At 38.5% G+C, this 23,923-nt stretch overlaps 2 protein-coding genes across 9 annotated transcripts in view; one reads left to right on the top strand and one right to left on the bottom strand.

Moving 5' to 3' along the window:
* The window catches only part of BACH1 (BTB domain and CNC homolog 1), a 451,645-nt gene that overhangs the window by 56,277 nt on the left and 371,445 nt on the right, over nucleotides 1-23,923 (bottom strand). The window lies entirely within an intron of this gene.
* GRIK1 (glutamate ionotropic receptor kainate type subunit 1) overlaps nucleotides 1-23,923 on the top strand; it is a 377,043-nt gene that overhangs the window by 219,826 nt on the left and 133,294 nt on the right. For all 7 annotated transcript variants that reach the window (XM_009426323.4, XM_009424876.4, XM_009425849.4 and 4 more), the window contains 3 exon segments: nucleotides 685-852; nucleotides 4,764-5,021; nucleotides 21,583-21,764. In XM_009426323.4, coding sequence (XP_009424598.1) covers nucleotides 685-852; nucleotides 4,764-5,021; nucleotides 21,583-21,764 — 608 coding nt within the window.

Raw genomic sequence — 23,923 nt, 5'->3', positions numbered from 1 at the left:
TAAAGAAGAATGGTCCTACAAGGATACAGCTCAAATTATGTTTAGATCAAGCACGGTGCAATTCTTGTCCACATCACAGAAAATCGTTCTCTGCCATATTATCAGTTACACTTTTATACCACTAAATGTTTGGAACATATTTGCCATGTGAGAGATGGTATACAGTCCAACACTGGATTTAAAATCTTAAGCATACATATGCAGTTAGTCCTATTTATCTGCATGTGGCACATGCTGATAAACTTCACTTTTAGCCCGGGATTTGGGATCTGCTCTATTACTCTATTTATCATTTGGGGTCTCTTATTTGTATATGTACATTCTTCTTTTTACTGGCCGGGTGTGGTGGTTCATGCTTGTAATCCCAGAACTTTAGGAGGCCGAGGCGGGTGGATCACCTGAGGTCGGGAGTTCGAGACCAGCCTGGCCAACATGGTGAAACCCCATCTCTACTAATAATATAATAATTAGCCGGGCATGGTAGTGCGCACAAGTAATCCTAGCTACTCGGGAGGCTGAGGCAGGAGAATCGCTTGAACCCAGAGGCGGAGGTTGCAGTGAGCTGAGATTGTGCCATTGCACTCCAGTCTGGGTGACAGAGCGAGACTCTGTCTCAAAAAAAAAAAAAAATTACATGTGAACCATGTGACTAATGCTTCTCATGCATCTCTTTTGCTTCTGCAGGAGGGATTTTTGAAACAGTGGAAAATGAGCCTGTTAATGTTGAAGAATTAGCTTTCAAGTTTGCAGTCACCAGCATTAACAGAAACCGAACCCTGATGCCTAACACCACATTAACCTATGACATCCAGAGAATTAACCTTTTTGATAGTTTTGAAGCCTCGCGGAGAGGTAACTATTTTCCCACTTTTAAAAGCTTCTTTGGGTGATATGTCTGCTCTCCAAGTCACCTTCTATTTGCTACCTGCCCTCTTTTAAAGCGGGCATCTTTGTGCAAATGGGTCGCGGGAAATCTGGGTCTTCGATGTCACTGATCAATGCAATCTGAACTAACCTAATGGACGTTGCCAAGCACTGTTTTCTGGGCCTTTCTGATGAGCTTACCCTTCAGTGCCCTCCACTCTATGATTAACTAGTTCAGCTGTGAATGGAAAATGTCAAGCTTGATCTGTTTTTCCTTCCTGAAGCTGAGATACCACCATGAAATCGTGCGGTGCAGTCAAATAAAACATTATGGAAGGTCAATCCACTGAGCATGTGGAAATGCCCAGGACACACATAACTCACACCCTGAATTTTAACAGGTTGTAAACTACTGAGTTTACCTAGCATCCTCTCAACATTTTTTTACTCTTTTCCACAAAATCATAGAAATATGAAGATTAAACCTGTGAGAGCAATGTCTACATCCGATCCTCTTTTTCTTCTGAACTGAAGCCAAGTGCCTAGCCTAAAAAGTAATCCAATTCATATGTTGGCTGCAAGGTTTCTCTCACAGAAAGATTCATTCGGAATTGTGGGGCTTGCTTAGACATCTTCTAGACAATATTAGGACAAGTCTTTGAAGTAAGATCACATAGTTGAGGGTTGGCCTCTAACAGGGACACTATCTAGTCACTAAATAAATGTGTTTATGTGGAAACAAAGGCTATGCATCACCCCAGATTAGGAGGGGTTCTTTGCCTCAGAGAGGAATCCTTGCCTACTAAATACACACAAATAAGGAAACAAAATGAACACCATGTTTATGCTGATTTCCAGGTTACTAAATGCTGGTTGTTTCCATGTAGAATTAATCTAGTTAGATCATAGGTTGTGTCCACCTGATACAGCCTCCTGCAAGAATTCTAGTGTTCTTTGCAAACAAAATATAAAACTTATTTTCTTAGGAGCACAGATAAAAAATTAACAACATAGCAGGGCGCAGTGGCTCATGCCGGTAATCCCAGCACTTTGGGTGGCCGAGGCAGGTGGATCATGAGGTCAGGAGATCAAGACCATCCTGTCTAACATGGTGAAACCCTGTCTCTACTAAAAATACAAAAAAAAGTAGCCGGGCATGGTGGCAGGTGCCTGTGGTCCCAGCTACCACAGGCTGAGGCAGGAGAATAGTGTGAACCCAGGAAGTAGAGATTGCAGTAAGCCAAGATTGCACCACTGCACTCCAGCCTGGGTGACAGAGCGAGACTCCGTCTCAAAAACAAAACAGAAAAAATTAACAACATAATATTTTTATATCTATGGCATGACTTAAGTATAAAGATATTTTCTTTTTAAAAATGGGTAGACTTTGAGATATCATATGGGTCAAAATTGTCTATGGACAAATAATAAAACTGTATACTTATACAGCATTTTAAAGTTTCCAAGCTATCCTCACATAAATTATCTCTATAATGTAGAGATAGATCTATCACTTTTCTTTCTCTCATCGCTCTCTCTTACACACATACACCTATGCAAACAGACACAAACACTCCTACACATTGTGGAGCAAATACTGTAGAAAGCCAACCACATTTAGCAATGGAACTCTAGCCACATAAAAATTGAAAGCTTTCCTGTGGTCTGAAGTACCTGGCATACTTGTCAGTTAAACACCCCCAGAGCTTCTTAAAACTGGTAATTTGCTGGCAAACAGAATTCAAAAGGATTGATTTTCTGTCAAATAATATTAGTACCCCAGAGCTAAATATTAACAGGAATCTCAATCCATTGCTTATGCTGGATAGAACAACACTATCCAGCTCCACATTGCTGGAGTTCACACACTCCCATACTCTCCTTTTATCTGGCTAAATAATGAAAACCTAACCAGAAAATAAGCTTCTGAAGACAATGACAGTTTACACTTCCAGCACATAATGGACAAAACTGTACATCTTCGTAGTTAATGCAGTAGTTCACTACCAAAGAGCAGAGTAGCAGAAAATTTTTCTTGTAAACATTTGCCGTTCCTTAGATACCTGCAATATGGCTGTCAAAGTTGTATCAGTTATTCTGTCTGAATTAAGTCAGGTAACTACAGAGCCATATCATTTTTCAAACTATTTTTATTTGTAGAATGATATTAATATTCAATACAATTTTATGTATTAATTTAGCTAATTTGATATTTAATTATCTGATGACAGTTCTAAATTTGCAGAATTAAAATATAAATTTGAAAGTGTGTTTAAGCTCTTATTTAATTCCTACCAACATAAGATTAATAGGCACTATTTTACATGGTTGTAGAGGGCAAACTGCCCCAACCTTTCCGGAAGGGAATTTGGTTAATATGTTTCAAGTGACTTCAAACTATCTATACCCCTTAATTATAACTGGTAACTTAACTTCTGGAAATCTGCTCTTAGAAAGTAGCACAAGATGCAGAGAAAAATATAAGAGCTAAGGTAAGTGCCATAATATTATTTATAATAGCCAAAGATTAGGAGCAGCTTAAATGTTTTGGGGGATGTTTGTTTGTTTGCTTTTTGAAACAGAGTCTCGCTCTGTCATCCCAGCTGGAGTTCTGTGGTGCTATCTCAGTTCACTGCAATCTCTGCCTCCCGGGTTCAAGCAATTCTCGTGCCTCAGCCACCCAAGTAGTTGGGACAACAGGTGCACACCAACACACCTGGCTAATTTTTGTATTTTTATTAGAGATGGGGTTTCACCATGATGGCCAGGCAGGTCTCGAACTCCTGACCTCAAGTGATCTGCCTGTCTCAGCCTCCCAAAGTGCTGGGATTACAGGCATGAGCCAAATGTTTAATATTATAGGAATGCTTAAATTAATGATGACACACCTATGAAATGGTCTATTCTACAGACACTAAAAATATGCTTTAGGAGAATTTGTAAGGACTTGAGAAAAAGACATGCTATAGTGTTAAAGAAAGTAATATGTCAAACTGTATTTATATAATGATTCTAATTTTCCCAAATATTAATAGATATTATTCCAAAATCATAGGATGAATCCCAGAGCCTTTTTATCCCTAATTTTAAATATTCTAAATTCTCTCAGTGAGTGCTTATATTCTTATAATGAGAAAAATACATTTATGTTACAACTAAATTTTTCAATAGATATTGACTTGATTTATTTAGGCTACCTGTCAGCTGACACTGGGGTAGAAAGAGGCCTGATGTTGAGCTAAAGCTCCTGTCCAGTGGCCATGACTCTCTTCATTGTCTATGAAATGAGTGGGTTGGACAAAATGTCTTCTGAGATCCCTTTAAGCTATGCTATTTCATTATTTGAAAATTAATTAGACATCAGCACTGCTTATGAACATTCTTTAGCAGTATTTCATTAACCTGGAACTTCTTTCTGAGTTTTGGAAAGATAGGAGCTAAAGCACTTTGTAGTTACCCAGAGGTTCTACATTAATTTTATAACCACATTAATATTTTCAATGCCACCCTGCTGCATGACAGAACTTAATTCATACAACGCTCATTTGGCAAAGGGCTTGTTGGTAACTAGGAGTGCTTTCAGGTAACACCATACCAAGCAAGGGATTTAGACTCCCTCTGATTAAAGGTAATAAAGTGAGACCAGCAGGGAGTTGGCCTTGTGGTATATTGCTAATCAGTTCTAAGTTTACATCTATCAGTATATTAGCAGCTCAAGAAAGTTGGAAGTTGGACCAACCGTATTTCCTCAATATGCAGACAGGGATTGTAAAAGATTTTTCAATAGTTGCATTAAAAAGAGGAATCATGAAAGAAAAAATTAAACTCATAGAACTCTCTTTTTCTCTCCCCCTTTCCCTGCCCTCCCTCCCCATCCTCTCCTTGTCCTTGGGCATCAGCATGTGACCAGCTGGCTCTTGGTGTGGCTGCTCTCTTTGGCCCTTCCCATAGCTCCTCCGTCAGTGCTGTGCAGTCTATTTGCAATGCTCTCGAAGTTCCACACATACAGACCCGCTGGAAACACCCCTCGGTGGACAACAAAGATTTGTTTTACATCAACCTTTACCCAGATTATGCAGCTATCAGCAGGGCGATCCTGGATCTGGTCCTCTATTACAACTGGAAAACAGTGACCGTGGTGTATGAAGACAGCACAGGTATGGGACTCACACAAGACCTCACCTGACCATGTCTGCTCTGAACAAACAGAACGAAAGTATCAAATGGGCATTAAACTCATCAGATGGAGCATAAAAAATGCTCTTTTATATAAAGCTAACTGAATATTCTGAAGTAATTTAATAATGCATGTGTATATAATTCACATTTCTTTTTGTTTGTTGATCCTTTCTAACAATCCTTTTATCATCAAATATATGGGAACTTTTTTAAAAAAGAAATATCACCTTATCAGTATATGTTATAATCCAATCACAATATTAAACATGTATTTTCATTTTTCCAGCTCTAATAAGACTATGACCACAATTGAAAATGACCATGGAATATGATTCCAACTTGATAAGTAGCTATGTAAATGTTTAGAAAAGTTTCTAACGTAAGTTAACAAAGAGGAATTCATTTAGAGGTTGTACCAATAGAGTGGATTATGTCATGGGAAAGGGACTATGAATCCCCATTGATGAGTGCTTAATAAAGCTTGCTCCATGTGCTTGTTCAGGGTGCAGGATGGAAATATGCCTGCTTGGAGTCCAGTCCTCATAAGCCACTATCTCTGACCCGCCCCTACTTGAACTTTCTTTTACTGGCACCACCCCCTCTGCTTTCTGCTTATTGTCCAGAATTTTTCGGAGTTCAGGCCCCTTTTTATTTAAAGTCAGGCAGTGACCCTCCATTGTCCACATAATAAAGTTGAATTTCTTCTAATTCAAAATTCTTCATCATCCAGCCATTTTCATTTTCATTAACCCAGGCACTGGCTTCCCTCACTGCCTGTACTCTCACATGAGTTATGATGAAGAGTCTATCATTTCTTCAATATCCCCATGTTCTCCTGACTCCTGTTTTCTGAGGCTGGCACCTCACTTCGGATGATCCTTTGCACGACCTTCACGGTGGTGAACTCCCTCATTCTCCACGACCGCGCGCAAATTTCCCTCTTCCTTAAAGCTCTCTGAGACCACCAGAGGGTTCACTAGCACTTTGGAAGCAAAAGCACTGAATCCCAAGTTATATTTCAAATATCTGTTTACATGTCTGTAAGACTGGAAATTTCTAAGCATCCTAATTTTATCTTATTTATGTTTATAATCTGCTACCTGTCGTAAACCTGACATAGAGGAAACAGTTTAGTAATTCCACATGGATAGAATAATACCATTGATTGTCTGAATTTTTTTTCTCCAAGAGTTGAAATGAGTTGCTTTCCTTGATCTACACATTTTGTAATAAGATTATGAAAATTACAAGTGAAAGTTAGTAAAGTGAAACAGTGTCAAACTTTGCAATACGATTTCGCTTTTCACTGCCCCTTTCGCCAAGCACTAGCAGTTACTATTCCTCAAAGGATGAATATGTGCCTCCTCTTTGATGTTAAACTCTGGTTCCATTTTATATAGTCAGATAAAAGTGACAAGTGTGGTTGGAAATATGCACTTATGTATTTTCTTGTGCCTCATCTCATTTTAGAAAGAATTGAAGATTCTAAGTGAGTGGGTATATATTTTATAAGTATTGTATTCGAAACAGTCCTATCAAGAAGAATAAGCTACAAGCAGCCATATTTTTAGAACTTTACCTGCTTGCTGTGAAGGAATAAATCATTATCTAATCAAATCCACACGCATATTTTAAAGGGCTTTGAAAAAGAATATCATGTTTTAAACATAAGTGTGGTTAGATCTTGCATGTTGCCTACTTTTGCTAAACATGAAATTTTGTGAGCTCATAAAATCAAGCTATATCTCATTATGTTGTGAACTCTGTAGTATAATCATCTCTCACCATTTCTACAGCAAAGCTGGACCATCTAAAAGGAAAACATACCAATGAATAATATTGAAACTCGTGGATTTAATTTAAGAAAGAGTTCAACTAAAGACGTAGGCATTGTAGATTTCAAATTGTATTTAGACAAAATATAATTAGTAAGTAAATGACAGAAAACTTGATATTCTAACCACTCTGTGATGTCAGGTGAGCCACACATATGTGACATCCATTTTTCAAAGCAAACACCAAACTATCATTTCCATCATCTTCTACAAGAAACTGAAATGTCCTTTTCATCTTTGTCAAGTTCACCTGTGCTCAGTGACTCAATAGATACTTGTTGAAATTTACAATCCAAAATGATTTCGTATGTCGCCCATTGAGAGATGATTCAAGTTAAAATGATTTTTGCCCACAAAGACATTAAAAATGTAAATGAATAATCAATTGAGCCATTAAATTGGAACCCAGAGAATAAACAGGCCAACTGAGATCAATAAAAGCACAAGCCTTGTGACTGTGAGTGGGTTTTATACTGCTTGACTCAGGGTTCTTGCCTTTAGTAATTATCACACCATAAAAAGGAGGAAACTTAGTAAACCTAAAGGAAAAGAAAGGACTTAGGTGTGCTTAGCACCCGCCCCTACACCAGAATTAAGTACCCATTAAAGAGCACTTTATTGGGATTTCTTTAGGAGTTTGTTAAAGAGCCTGAAGCCAACACAGATGTCGCGGGACCAAATGGCCCATTACTCCCATTGAAGTCAATGGGAGCAGTGTGCACGTCTCTAAGGACAAAATTCAATTCGCTAAATACTAGCAAGCAGAATTCTGTCCTCTAGAAGATAAAATGTCGAAAGACTCTGGAGAACTCTTAGGAGGAGCAAAGTTTCGTCTCGCCTCTTCTCTCTTCTCTCTCTTTCCTGGATGTCCTTCCCGTTAGTCACCTACTTGTCGCTGATTCCCACATCCAGAGGTGACCCCAGGCAATGAGAAATTGCTGCCCATTGACCTCCCCTCATGATTCATTAGACCCTGGTGGAAACCTGGCTATCACTTCACATACAGCAAAAAGAGCTGAGAAGCTGAGCCTCAACTGCAGTGTGTGGCATATTCAGCAGTTTCTGCCTTCTCAAAGCCAATCTCAGGGAAATGCACCCACAGCGATTCCTGGAGAGCAGGGATCAGCAAACTTTTTCTGTGAAGAGCCAAGTGCTGAGGCTTTATGGCCACGGGGGTCTTGGTCAAAACCACTCCACTCTGACAAAGTAGCAAGCAAGCACACGGACAATATGTAAACGAATGGACCCAGTGTGTTCCAATAAACCTTTATTTGCAAAAATACATGCTGGGCTAGGTTTGGCCTTTTGGCTCTAATTCACCTCTGCTATAGCCTTAAAAGATAAGACAACTGAGCTAAAAACTAAGATTGTAATTTTGTACACATATGAAGTAGGTTCAGCTCACATCCAAAACTCCTTCGTTTTGGTTTCTGGGTTTTCATGCCCTTCTTTCCTCCTCACTGGCCCTCCTGGCTTCCCCATCAATACGTGTCAGTCCTTTGTCTCATTATCTCTGTGGGATTTGCCAGGTGATATTCTGGTTCATTGGATAAACAAATTTTCAAAGAAGTGTTGGGGGAACAGATACCTTTCCTCACCCATCATAACAATCACCACTGACATTCCTATAACAAAAGACAGGTTAACAAGAGAAAATCATAGCAAATTTGTTTAACCAAAGTTTTACATGACTCAGGAGGCTTCAGAAATGAAGACCAAAGACCTAGGGAAAACTGTCTATTTCTATGCTTAGATTCCATGAAGAATGAACAACATGTGGAAATGTGATTGGACAAAAGGGTAGAATCAGTGGTAATAGGCTGAGGGGGAAAGCCCAGCAAGGCCTGTGTGTTCGGATTCTTCTTAGCCTCTCTGTGCAGTGTTCCTTCCTCCTGAGCATGGGTCAGGGCCCCTATGAAGTGAGAGTCTTCAAGGGAAAAGAGAATCTTTCTAGATTTTATATCTTGCTTTTGGGGAGAGGAGTTCTAGTTTCTATGTTCCACTTGGGGAAGTGAAATTCTACTTTCTATGACTCACGTCAGTGGATTAAGAGGGGTAGGATACCGGGGGTCAGGAGAAAGTCAGAAAGACCTTGTTTCTGAGAACTTGCCAGTCTTTTTCAGTTCAAAGTAGTCAGCATGCCAAGGTGCCATATTTTGGGGTGTCATGTTCTGAGCCCCAACAGTGTTAATGGCTAATAATGACTTAAAATGTTGTTTCTTACTTTAAACTAATCATAGCACATTTTAGGTTTGGCTCTCTTAAAAGACAACAAAAGCATTGAATATTGCATGCCACAGAGAGTGGGATTTCAAAGTGTTTTCTTATGCTTGGTTAGGCGATTACTTACACAGTCAGCATAGAGAGCAAATAAGCAAGTGCTAATTCAAATTTCAGTGGCAAAACATAAAAAAAAAACCAAAAAAAACTCCTATTCTGCTTAGCTTTTATTTTGTGAACGATTAAGAAAAACCTGCTTTATAGTTTTGCCTGTCTCTCTTCTCCACTTTAACTTGTCCTTAACTAAACTGGCCCAAAGTTTATATTCATTTGGTTCAGGTGATATTTTCTGAAATATTGGGGAAAATAGTCAAGACAGCACACATTTGCATACTCTGTACTATGGCTGCCCTTTCCTGAGATCTAAATGGCTTCTGCAATACGTTGTTTGAAAGTTTTATTTTTATATAGTTTTTAAAAAAAGATTGCTTTGTTTAGAAAATGTTAAAATGAAGAAAAGTGTAAGGACATAAACAAAAATATCCAGAAAACCTATCACAGATAGTGTCTTAGTGTATATTATTTTAGATATTAGATAGGCAGGCAGGCAGACAGACAAGGAGATAAACAGGTAGGTAGATAGATAAATAGATACATACATAATAGATAGATAATAGACCATGACAGGTAGATGATAGATATTAATAGACAGATGATAGATAGGTAGATGATAGACAATAGGTAGATAAATGATGAATGATTAATAGAGGACAGAAAATAGATCATGATAGGTAGATACTAGGTTGGTGCAAAAGTAATTGCGTTTTTGCGGCCAGGCGTGGTGGCTCACGCCTGTAATCCCAGAACTTTGGAAGGCCAAGGCAGGTGGATCACAAGGTCAGGAGATCGAGACCATCCTGGCTAACACGGTGAAACCTCACCTGTACCAAAAATACAAAAAAAAATTAGCCTGGCATGGTGGCAGGCGCCTGTAGTCCCAACTACTCGGGAGGCTGAGGCAGGAGAATGGCATGAACCCAGGAGGCGGAGCTTGCAGTGCGCCGAGATCGCACCACTGCACTCCAGCCTGGGCGTCTGAGCAAAGACTCCAACTCAAAAAAAAAAAAAGTAATTGCGTTTTTGCTATTAAAAGTAGTGGCAAAAACTGCAATTATTTTTGCACCAACCTAATAGCTGATAGGTAAATGATAGATTAGATAGATATATAAATAAGTAGATGATAGATTAGATAGATGATAGGTAGATGATCAATTAGATAGATAGTTGATAAATAGTGAATATAGTTGACAGATAGCTAAATAGATATATGATAAATGGTAGACAGATAGATGATATATAGATAGATAGATAGATAGATAGATAAATAGATAGATAGAGATGATAGATTCCCTTGTTTCATAGACATTTACTGCCAGACATTATCCTAAGTACTGGGGATAAACCACACACAAAAATATCTGACTTCATGGAATCCACAGTCTGTTTCTCTAATGAACAAAATATATAGTAAATATTTAGTATGGTAGACAGTAGAAAATGTTATGAAGGAAAATAAAGCAGCAAACAGTATTCGGGAGACTGACAGTAGAGATGAGGTTTACAATTTTACGTAAGGATACCAGGGAAGTGCTCTAGAAAACAATGTTTGAGTAAAAATTTAAAGAGGATAAAAAACAAATCATGTAGATACCTGGGGGAGAGCATTTCAGACATCAGGCAGAGGGAACAGCCAGTGCAAAGGCCCTGCCAAAATAACTGTTTCCTGGTAGCACTGTGCTGAACCCCATCACTAAGTCTTTCATATCATGGAGGCTTTGCATATGTAAATAGCTAAAGGACAATATTTAATAATTTCAACTTTTGTTTTACATTAAAGGGTACATATGAAGGTCGTTGCATGGGTATATTGCATGATGTTGAGGTTTGGAGTACGAATGATCCTGTCACCCATGCAGTGAGTGAGCACAGGTACCAATAGGTACTTTTTCAGCCCTTGCCTGCCTCCTCTAGTACTCCCCAGTGTCTATTCTTCCCATCTTTATGTCCACATGTACCCAATGTTTAGCTTTCACTTATAAGATCATGGGTATTTGGTTTTCTGTTCCTGTGTTAATTCACTTAGGATAACGGCCTCCAGCTGCAACCATGTTGCTGCAAAGGACATGAGCTTATTCTTTTTTATAGCTGCATAGTATTCCGTGGTGTGTATGTACCATATTTTCTTTATCCAGTCCACCACTGATGGGCATCTAGGTTGATTCCATGCCTTTGCTATTGTGAATAGTGCTGTAATGAACATATGAGTGTGTGGGTTTTTTGGAAGAATGATTTTCTTTTGGATATATACCCAGTAATGGGATTCCTGGGCCAAATGGCAGTCCTGTTTTAGGTTCTTTGAGAAATCTCCAAACTGCTTCCCACAGTGGCTGAACTAATTTAAACTCCCACCAACAGTGTATAGGTGTTCCCTTTTCACCACAGCCTCACCAACATCTGTGTCTTTTGACTTTTTAATAATATCCATTGTGACTGGTGTGAGATGGTGTCTTGTAGTTTTCATCTGCATTTCTCTGATGATCTGTGATGATGAGCATTTTTTCATATGCTCGTTGGCCACTTGTGTGTCTTCTTTTGAAAAGTGTCTGTTCACCTCTTTTGCCCACTTTTTAATGGGGTTATTTGGTTTTTTTGTTTGTTTGTTGATTTAAGTTCTTTATAGATTCTGAATATGAGACATTTGTTGGATGCATAGTTTGCACACATTTTCTCCCATTCTGTGGGTTGTCTGTTTACTCTGTTGATAATTTCTCTTGCTGTGCAGAAGCTCTTTAGTTTAATTGGGTCCCACTTGTCAATGTTTGTTTTTGTTGCAATTTCTCTTGAGAACTTAGTCATGACTTCTTTGCCAAAAACAATGTACAGAATGGTATTCCTTAGGTTTTCTTCCAAAATTTTTGTAGTTTGAGGTCTTACACTTAAATCTTTAATTCATATTGAGTTAACTTTTGTATATAGTGAAAGATAGGGGTCCTGTTTTATTCTTCTACATATGGCTAGCAAGTTATCCCAGCATTATTTATTGAGTAGGGAGAAGGATAATACCTTGAATTCTTATTATAGACACCATTAAGCTAAATATTTAGACAAAAAATATGTAAGCAAAAGAAAACAGGGTGCTTCAAATAGGAACTTTCCTGTTCTAAAATTTACCTATGGATAGGCCCACCTCCCAAAATTCACAACGACGCCAGCCCTTATTTCATTATAAATATGTGGATATTGAGAACATTCATGTACAGAATATATGAGTAAGTCTAAAAGAACTAAAATGTTTAGGCTGCAAAAGAAAAACATAAGGACATAGAAGTTAATGGCTACTGAAGACTGAGTCTAAAGGGTGATGAAATAGAAGAAGCTTTAGCTAGTCCTCTGGGCTTTCATGGACAAAGTGGGTGAAGGATTGAGGGAAGCAACTTTAGCATCACTGAAAGAATGAACTTTTAATCACCAGATCTCTCAAGAGATGAATTGCATTTCTCTCCAAAATATTTAACACCCTGACCCAGAAGAATTCAAGCCCAGGCTTGGAACACCCTGTCATAGGCAGGTCCTGATATAAGGATTCCTGCAGTACCCAAGAGGTTACCCTGGCACCTAAAGTTGTTCCCAACTTTGGATAAATTGCTTTTCTAAAACACAAATTGCCACTGCACTGTCCCATCGTGATGCCACCCTGGTAGATCATCTGTTTCTTCATCTTCACTAATGCTGACAGAGTCTGTCATTCCACAAATATTTATTGGATATGCCAATAAATATTGGTACCAGGCATTGTTCTAAGCATATGGAATACATTAGTGAATAAAACAGATAGAACCCACTGACTTCAAGGAACTTAGGTTCTATGGGAATAATAAAACATTTTTTCATTCAATATAAAATGATTATAATTGTTGAACGGTGGTGAGTCTGTGGAAGAAAGAAAAAGTAGAGCAGATTGAAGGGAATCTGGAAGCCAGAAATGTGGTTTGCAGAATTAAAGGTCATGTCACATTGCACAGATGAGGCTTGAGCAAAGGCTGCAAGGAGCTGAGGAAGTGAACCACGTTCTGTGAGAGAGAAGGTGGTTCTAGGCAGACAGAACAGCTAATGTCTCAGGTGAGAGTGTGCCTGGTACCTCAGAGCAACAGCAAGGAGGCCAGGGTGGATGGATCAGAGTAAGAGGGGAGGGGAGATAGAAGAGACGGTCAGAGAGGAGGCCCTTGTAGGTCATGCAAGACTTTGTAAACCACTGGAAGAGCTTGTGCTCTGCCTGGAATGGGAAGCCATGGAAGAGTTTTGAGCAGAGGGTGGATAAGATCAGAGTAACATCCTGCAGTAGTCTCTACTCATCCTAAGGGGATACATTCCAAGACCTCCAGCGGATAACTGAAACCACGGATAGTACTGAACCCTATATATACTATGTTTACTTTTTTCTTTTATTTTATTTTTGAGACGGAGTCTTTCTCTGTCATCCAGGCTGGAGGGCAGTGGTGTGATCTCGGCTCACTGCAACCTCCACCACCTGTGTTCAAGCAATTATTCTGCTTCAGCCTCCCCAGTAGCTGGGATTACAGGCACTCACTACCACGCCCGGCTAATTTTTGTATTTTTGGTAGAGACTGGGTTTCACTATGTCGGTCAGGCTGGTCCCGAACTCCTGACCTCGTGATCCTCCTGCCTCGGCCTCCCAAAGTGCTGGGATTACAGGCATGAGCCACCACGCCCAGCCTGCTATGTTTATTTCTATATATACATACCTAAGCACTTCTTCTATATTGGTCTGTATAGCACTTGTATGAATAATACCATGATAAAGTTTAATTTATAAGTTAGGCACAGTAAGAGACTAACAACAACAATGATGAAATGATTCACGTCCCATGTGGACAGAGCAGGATGGTACAAGACTTCATCATGCTATTCAGAAGGGCATGCAATTGAAAACTTATGAATTGTTTATTTCTGGAATTTTCCATTTAATATTTTTACACCACGATTGACCGTGGTTCGCTAAAACCATGGAAAGCAAAACCTAAGATAAGGAGGGCCTACTCTTAAAGAGTAGTAGGAGTAAAAGAATCACTGTACACTCTACAGAGGCAAAGGCAGAAACATGGCAACCTACCAGATGGCTCCTATAGAAACCCAGGGAAGAGATGGAGGCAATACAGTAGAAGAGTAAGATATGCTCAGGTTCTGGAAACATTTTTAATGTAGAGCTGGCATAATATCTGAGAGGATATTTGAATGTGTTCCCCATTTGAAAGTTTTTATTATATATGATCATGTCCTCTTTCCTTTATCTCCATTTGTGTAGTGACATTGGGCTATGTTTGAATGATTGCTCAAACATTGCAGGGTCTTTGAGGGAACTGTACAAAAATCATCATGGATATTCTCAACTGCATGCATTTTATCTATTAGTTTCACTACTACTTTAAGATGTCTTTTTGAGTATCCAGCACAACCTTTGGGTCTGTATGACACTTATTTTGATTTAAGGAACTCAATGACCTAAGAAACTTGGGACATCTCAGGTTGCCTCAAGATATTAACCTGTTCGGAAGATAGCGAGCATATTCTCTCCTATGGCAAACTCCTCTGAAATATCAAAGTTTGGCTCAGTGTTTCAATTAAGTCAAATGTCAAGAAAAACACTTTGTATTCCTTAGACACAAGACAAATGCCATATGTTAAGTTTATTTTTAAATGGAGGATAAAAACAGAAAGACCGTGTTCCAGTCTGAGAAAATATTGATGCCATGGTGTTGGTGAGGCAGGTTACGGTTTAATTCATACCTGTAGATCAAAGAATCAAAAATTAACTCAAAATACTAATAATATCCTGAGGGAGTAGAGGTTAGGAAAGAAAGAAGAGAGAAATAAAAGATTGATCTTTTTGTCCTGAGCCAAAGGATGGAGTTGTCATTACCTGAAACAGGTTATAGGTGGAACTAGTTTGAGGAAATAAGAATGATATCAGAAATTGAGTCATTAATATGTTAAGTTTGAGTTTCAGATATCTATTAGACATCTGAATAAGGGTAAGAACAGGCAGTTAATACATGAGTCTAGAGTCTAGAAAATGGATCTGGGCTGGAGACGCAAATTTGAGTGGCCTCAGCCTATAGATAGGACGGGATGAGTACATCAAGGAAATGAGCACCAGACAGATGCCTCTAGCCCTGAATTTATAACACATCAACCTTGAGAAGTTTATCTTTGTTTACCTTAAGTCATTTTTCTCAACACATCACAGCCATGAGATTTCTAAAATGCAGCCTGCAGTGAAGAGTTAGTTGTTAGTCATCACGTCAAATATAGTCTCCGAGCTTTACTGTAAGGATTAATTTGAAATAAGAATAGCATCCCTAACAGTGGCAGTGATTGAGAAAAACAATCAACCCTGGGAGAAAACATACATGAAATGAAAATCACAATAATAACAATAACTAAATTCTTGAGCGCCGACTATGTGCACTGTCCTAAATAGATGATTAACTCATTTAATGTGCTCAACCAGCCTGTGAGTAAGTGAAATATCTGCTCTTATAGCTGTATTTAAGTAATGACTTAGTTTTTAAAAACTCTATCTATCATAGTTCCTTCCATTTTCCCATAGAAAACAGAAATAATATACTCTTCCAGAACTAAGAATCTTGACAGAAGCCTGAAGTTTGGACTCAAAGAAAATCAACACTTTGGCATGAGTAGTCAAGCTAAAATGCAAGATGTGCTATACACAGTCAGTGCCAAATAAGTGACTCTTTTCACCTTCTGTCATCACCACTCACCCCACTGTGTCGTTATGACCACTTGTGATAGCTAAAACTCTTCTGCTATGTGCTCTCCCACCGTTCCACTGAAATAACCCAACGATGGAACATTCTTTACACTCAATATCAAAAAAAATGATAAATTACAGTTTCTTTTTTTCTCTGTACTCACTTTCTTCTACCCTTCATATCTCCCACCTCGGTTCTTTGACCAGAACCTTACTTAAATATTCAGAACTCTGCCCAGGAAACCAATCTTTAGATATTCCAGGTCAGGCATATTCTTTTTAGCTACTGTTGAAACTTAACGAGAATTCAGCACCAACATATACTGGTGGAGCTGAGTGCAATACACTTTCTTGAATACTTAGACTAGATTCTTCTATAAGCTCCTTTGTAACCAAGGTACACAATTTTTCTTTTGGGAAGACTCCCCCTTGCCTTCTCTGTTGCGTTTCTGAAAAACCCTACGTATGAAGATCTGCACTTTAAAAGCATTGTGTTTCCCCAGGTAATTCGCTCACATACCCGTTTTCATTTTTTAGTTTTGATTTTTCCTCCGCTCTGGAGGATGCACAGATCCCCTTAAGAATCGTATTAGATTTGGGTATATTAATATACCCACAAGTTTATGAAATGCCATTTTGCATATTTCCAAGTTCAAATAGAGAAGAAATTAACATTTAAAATGTGCAACCTGATCTTTGGGTCCCAGTGGTTTATTACATTCATGTTTATGGCATCAAACTCACTGATGGTTTAACAAACAGGAAATTGGATTAAGACTCAAGAAAACCTAGGTACTTTTCTTTTGAACTGAGACTGATTAAAGATAGCTAAAGCTGTCCGGAAATGGATTGGACTGCGGTGTATGGTAGAGAATTTCTCACACTGAGAGGTGTTCAGCAGTGGCTGTGTAGAGGGGACTCATGCATCGAGAGGAGTTTGACCTGAAGGTCTCTTCCAATTCCTGCTATTTGTGACCCATTTTCAGGGCCGATCCAAACAATTAACCTCACCATGCCTCACTTTCCTCACTGTAAAATAGCACTGACACCTATTCACCTCAGAGGTATATTCTAAGGTTTATTTCGCTATTTATAAGGCATGGAGCAGACTTCATAAAAAGGGGCAATCTAAATAGCAAAGTTTGTTATTACTTAAAAGGAAGGCATAGGAAATTTTCAATGCTCACTGGAAATAGCAGAGGTTTTTTTTTTTTTTCCTCCTCCATATGCTCCACCTGTTGCCTGAGTTACCCAATGTGCATGCAAATCAGCATTTTTTTCTGTGTCACATCTGAGTGCACCGAGTAGACAGGCGGCCAAAGCAAGTGTTTAGAATTGGCCATTTGGATATTTTTGAAAGTTGTATCTATATGCAGAGCTTAGCTCAAATTCATGTGAAAAAAAAACAGCCTTCTTTCTGTAAAGCATTTATTCAACCAAAGTTGCATTTCCAATTTCATTCTTGGGGATAGAAGTGGAAGAAGCTTTTATGATATGATTTTATATCTTTATGTTTTGTCTTTTTATTTAGAAAGATTTGAACTTAGAGAAAAGTTGCAGGACATGTACAATAAACTCCTGTACACCCTTCACCTAGATTCATCATTTATTATCATTTGGCCTCATTTGCTGTAATGCTTTATCATTGTCTTAATATAGAAACACCTACAACAATAAAAATTATACTAAGTAGTAGCACTGTTGAACCATTTGAAAGTAAGCTGCAGACATCTTGACCTTTTTCCCCGTAAATACATTAGCATGAATTTCCTAGGAAGGACCTTTCTCGTTATAACCACACTAAGATTATCAAATACAGGAAACTTAGCAATAACGTAATAATGTTATCTAAATATATAGAAATATATATTTGCTAATATTATTATTGGCAAAATAATAATATATGTTTGCTAGTTGTCCCAGGATCACTCATGGCATTCAGTTGTCAAATCCCTTTCATCTCCTTTGATTCAGACAATACAGCTTTCTTTTGCCATATATGACACTGACATTTTTAAAGAGTCCAGGTCAGTTTTACTGTTGAATGTCCCTCTGTTGGGTTTGTCTGGTTCTCTCTTATCTACATTTTATTTTTAAATTCTCTCCATCTCAGTGGGCTAGAAAAAAATTCACATGATCAGCATTACATGCACCTTCACCGTGCACTGCAACTGGGGTTCTGGCAGGGTTGGGTCACTCCGTCAGGGCTGGCATCCACACGAGAGAGGATTAGCAAAGCCAGGTGTTGTGCCTAAATCAATGTCCTTTTTCTGAAGTAATTATTTGTTTAGCAAACGATTTTTAACTACCCATTACAAAGAAATGACTGATGGATTGCTGCAAAATGCAAATATAAGGGAAAGCTTCCTCTAAATTTTGTCTTCTGTGCTTTTTGAATTGTAAATTCTCCATCATTTGCTAATGAAGGCAGAAAGGCTTTTCTTAAGCAAACAATTGCCTCAGGAAGAGAAATATAAAACTCACTCCCTCCCTGTTCTTTGTTCTTCCCCCAGTTTCCATCCCTAATCTTTAAATCTGCTGATCCTCCCCCTTTCTGAAGCCAGTTTACCTATATACTGGCAAAAGGAGAAAAATAGGAGTTTAACAGTAAGCTTTTTGTAAAAGATAAACTTATTCCAATTAGAAACTAGTCTTTTGACTGAATTGTTCTATTTCTTCTATTGGTATTAAAATATACCTTCTTTTATGAAACAACTGTAAAAGTTGATGGTCATATTTGGGGGGGTGTGTTTATTAACGGCCTAGTGTGCCAAATAAGGATTTAATATTGTGTGCTGGTCTAGAAATGTTCTTTCTCTGTTACTTATATAGCTATGTATTAATATAGTTAATTAGTCAGTTAGTTAATTAGTTTTTCATTCAGCCAGTTGACAAGAAATCCTAAAGTTGGGAGGGGCCACTGATTTGGAGGAAAGAGCCCTAAATTTGGTATCAGAAGGTGGATTTGGCCTTAATCCCGGGTTCTGCCACTTATTAGCTATATAACCTTGAGCAAGTTACTCCAGCCTCCAGCAGTCTTAGCTCATAATCTGTAAAATTAAGTGGTAATTGATGCCTCATCTACCTCAAGAGAGTTGACAGGATAAAATTATCCTACAGGCTGTGAGGACTTTGAAGCAGGTTGTGTTGTCTTGCACCCCCAGGGCTTAACATGAAGCTTGGCATCTAATGAGCATCCAGCAAATGTTTTCCCATAAAAATAAACGAAAGAAGTGAGAAAATATATGTCAACTTTAAATCCTATAAATATGTAAGTCATCATGATAGAAAGATGTGACATTCTATTCAACACAGAAAAAGAGAGCAGTTCATTGCAGCACACAAAATGCACTTTTTAAATGTTTTCCCAATGTTATTTAGAGACCACATTAAACTGTCCCTTGTGGTCACGGTCATGAAAAGAAAAAATCTATGTGATTGCAAAGCAGGTGGGTGGTAACAGAAAACAGGAGAGAAACTCAGGCAGCCTGGAGTCTCTATTTTTTCCCCATCTCATCAACAAGTCCTAAGCCATATCTGTTCCCTCAGCACCAACAATTTGTATTTATAAGGCAGGATGGTGACGTCAAAAGATTAAGTGTTGGATTCACAAACAGCAATTTTAATCCAGGATTCTTCTTAACTGTCTTTGTAAGTTACTTAACTACTCTGGGCCCTGAATTCCTCATTTAAATAATAATAGTAATAATGGTTACATCATAGGATTATTTCAAAGATTAACATATATTACAAATAACAAATATACGAACCCACGTTCTATATTTTGTTTCATTTTTAATGCTCCTCAGTAGTTCATGACGTGGCTGTGGAAGTGAGAAGACAAGCAGGTGATTATAAGTACCTGAGGGACTTCAGTTGACTGATTTGAAAAGGAGCAAGAATCCAGGAAGCGTACTATTCTAGCAATTCAATTTTTGTGTAAAAAGAGAAAAGATTCATGTGTTAGTCCATTTTCACACAGCTATAAGGAACTACCTGAGACTGAGTAATTTATAACGAAAAGAGGTTTAATTGACTCATATTTCCACATGGGTGGGGAGGCCTCAGGAAATTTACAATCATGGCAGAAGGTAAACAGGAAGGAAGAAATGTCATACATGTTGGCAGAAGAGAGAGAGAGAGCAAGGGCGGAAGTGCCACACTTTTAACCATCAGATCTCATGAGAATTCACTCACTATCACAAGAACAGCCTGGGGGATATCCACCCTCGTGATCCAATCACCTCCCACCAAGTTCCTCCCCTGACACATGGGGATTACAATTCGAGATAAGATTTGAGGGGGGACACAGAGCCAAGCCATATCAGATAATGAGCCCTAAATCTTGATAAGGTTCTACAGCAACCACCCTCCCATTCTACTACTCCTACACATTTAACTCTGAAGTTCAATATCATTATAAATTTATTGTACATCAGAATCAAACCTAACTATGGTGGTAGAGAAAGCTTTCCTCATTTGAGCCACACACACACACACACACAAATGTAACTTCTGGAAAAAAAAAATAGCTACATAAATAAAACAAGAAAAAGAAAAACGTGAGTTTGACAGTAGCTGGAATACATGCTGAATCTTGCACAGAGCATATCACAATTTTCATCTGAATACTCATGAAACTTAATATTCCCTACTGATTACCTAAAGCTGACAAATCCTGAAGGTACAGAACTGCATACTAAAAACAAAACAAAACAAAACAAAACAAAAAAAACCTCAGTTTTTCCGTATGATGGAAGTTCTTGAGTGAGAGCCAAGGTGCAGCGTAGTGAGCACCTGCTAACATTAGGGAAAATAAGAGGGAGCCTTTTACACAGCGGCTTTCCTTGTCCTAGTAAAGCATTTCTATTAGGAAACAGTGCAGATCAGTACATCCACACCTGTGGTAAATCAAACATTCTCCATCAAGTTAGTTAGATGTATATGTTTTGTTGCAATAACCAATAGAGAATATTTTTTAAAATTCTGTTTCTGCTTTTATGATCTTAATTTCTAAAAATTCTATGGTCTTTTTAAAAAATCAAGTAGGATTTTCCAAGTTAACATTCAAATATATTAGCAAGAAAATGTAATGAGCATGAGCCATTTACAAATAGTTTATATGGCAGGAACTGAAAGATTATAGAAAGCAACCCAACTAATTAGCTGGTTAAGGGCATGTTTTATATAAATACTTAATAAAAGGCTTACAGAAGTTTATAGCCTCGACAAATCTCCATATTCTATTGGCTTTGTAAGTGAGCAGGTGTGATCTATTTCATCGAACACTTTTGGAAACTTCAACCAACTTTTTGTTTACCAAGTTTTACAGTTGCAGGCTTGATTTGTTAAAGATGGGAGGTGTTTGCTGAAAGCTGGAAAGGACAATTGCATTCTAAATAAATTTTAAATGCTCCTGGGAAAATTATGCTTCCAAGCCACACATACCCACACAGGGAAAATGGTATAATCCACCACAGGAAGATGAGTGACAAATGGGAAGTCAGGAGTGTAACCTTTAGGAAGGTGGCCACTGGGTATGTTTTGGAGTTGAAACGAGTTTAACTAAATGGCAATAAACAATACTCTGTCGACAGAACAGTCTCCGTTGCATGATTGCATGTCATTTTCTAGGTCTAATTCGTCTACAAGAGCTCATCAAAGCTCCCTCCAGATATAATATTAAAATCAAAATCCGCCAGCTGCCCTCTGGGAATAAAGATGCCAAGCCTTTACTCAAGGAGATGAAGAAAGGCAAGGAGTTCTACGTGATATTTGATTGTTCACATGAAACAGCCGCTGAAATCCTTAAGCAGGTAAGAGGGCTAGGGAGGAGGTGGAGGTGTGGGATAAATGTTATTTTCTATTTTTCAAAAATGCCATCTAGTTTTCACTTAATGCAGCATAATAAAACTGCAGCAGTCCAGTTTATGCCAAAGATTATAACTTTCAGAGCTCTTTTAAACAGGCAAGGGGCTCAGAGAGTTCATGGGGCTTCATTGAAGCCTTATGTGAGGGTTTAGTTGTAAATGTGTGTTTCTATGGGTGGACCGAGTGGTATGTGACTCCTACCAGCGGAAGATGAGAGGAGGACATCATTTTGAGGTGATTAAACATCTCTCTCTCTCTCTCTCTCTCTCTCTCTCTTATGTCTCTTGAAAAGACTGTGCCAGATTTCATTTCCACAATGCCTGACTTGTCCTAATACATCTTCCTCATGGCAAGACCTCTTTTGTCAAACATGCAGGATTGCAAACACAATAAAAAAGGTATACAGGGACAGTTACAGAAAAGATACCTCTTTCTTCTAATTTGTTGTAGACAATAAACTGCTATGGGTTAATCTCCACAGATAATGTGGGTGGAAATATTTGGTAAATTGTGAAATCCTATATAAATGAAGACATGAGTAATGTTAAAAAAAAAAGAATAATAACAACAGAATAATAATTTCTGAGCACTTGTTCTTAAGTTTAAGAAAGTAAATTCATTGGGAAGCCAAGGCAGGCAGGATCACCTGAGGTTAGGAGTTTGAGACCAGCCTGACCAACATGGAGAAACCCCATCTCTACTGAAAATATGAAATTAGCCGGGCATGGTGGTGCATGCCTGTAATACCAGCTACTCAGGAGGCTGAGGCAGGAGAATCACTTAAACCCAGGAGGCAGAGGTTGCAGTGAGCCAAGATCACACCATTGCACTCCAGCCTGGGCAATAAGAGCAAAACTTCATCTCAAAAAAAAAAAGAAAAGTAAATTCAGAATTAGAAACAAAGCATAGACTGGTGCTTCTCACCCCAGAGTGATTTTGCCCTCTGGAAACTTAGAGCAATGTCTGAAGACATTTTGGGGGGTCATATTCGGAACAGGGCACTCTACTGGCAACTAGTGGGTACTGCTAAACATCTTGTAATACACATCTGGAAAGGCTAGTGAGATGTTTAAAATAGAAGCATTAATAAAAGATCAGATGATTGCATTTGGGAGAAAGAAAAAATATCCAGGTGATATTTATGTGGTCTGCCGGCCATCTCTTTATATTTAAGTCATTATTGTGGTATAGGCAAAGTTTTTATCTAAAATAACACAAGCTGTATTGTACTCCTTTGTTTAAAGGTCTGGGGTTGCTATGTTGTTGATTGGTAAGGGCCAGTAATTTCATAAGTAGATAAACCCCTTCACAGGAATGCAGAACTGTGGATGTTTGAATCACTAGGAAAAGCTCTCTTCAAATAATCATCTGGCCTGACTCTCTGGTGCTCCAGCTCACACTTGCAGAGCACCTCCATGGAGCCGTTGAATTCAGAATTGAGTTTTTACTTGCACTGAACATCAGCAGTCAAAAAAGTTGACCAAATGTTTCTATTATGTGCTGGATGATTAGAGTAAAAAAAAAAAAATTCTATTTAAAGTTGGAGTTGGGAGATTAAGGCAGGAGGATCACTTGAGGTCAGGAGTTCAAGACCAGCCTGACCAACATGGTGAAACCCTGTCTCTACTAAAAATACAAAAAAATTAGCCAGGTGTGGTGGTGGGCACCTGTAATCCCAGCTACATGGGAGGCTGAGGCAGGAGAATCACTTGAACCTGGGAGGTGGAGGTTGCAGCGAGCCAAGATTATGCCACTGTACTCCAGCCTGGGCAACAGAGTGAGACTCCATCCCCCAAAAATAATAAAATAAAATAAAATAAAGTTGGGAACACAAAGTTGCATTTGAAAGCAATCACAGACATCACCATATCTAATTCTCACACTTTGCAAGATATAAAATGATATTGCCAGAGTCATACATCCAGTGCTTTCTCCACCATGAGATGCTGTCACTCCTGCTAGGCAGAAGAGTATCCATTGCTTAATTCTACGTTATAGTTACATTAACAAATCTTTAGATATTAAAATTTCCTCTCAATAAAGCAAGTAAGCATGTGGCAGTAGTGTCAACAACTGAAGAACTTTAAAGGTAAGTAAATGCAAT

Source organism: Pan troglodytes, chromosome 22 (assembly GCF_028858775.2).
Source record: "Pan troglodytes isolate AG18354 chromosome 22, NHGRI_mPanTro3-v2.0_pri, whole genome shotgun sequence".
Taxonomy (NCBI): domain Eukaryota; kingdom Metazoa; phylum Chordata; class Mammalia; order Primates; family Hominidae; genus Pan; species Pan troglodytes.
This window is presented reverse-complemented; position numbering and strand designations above follow the sequence as displayed.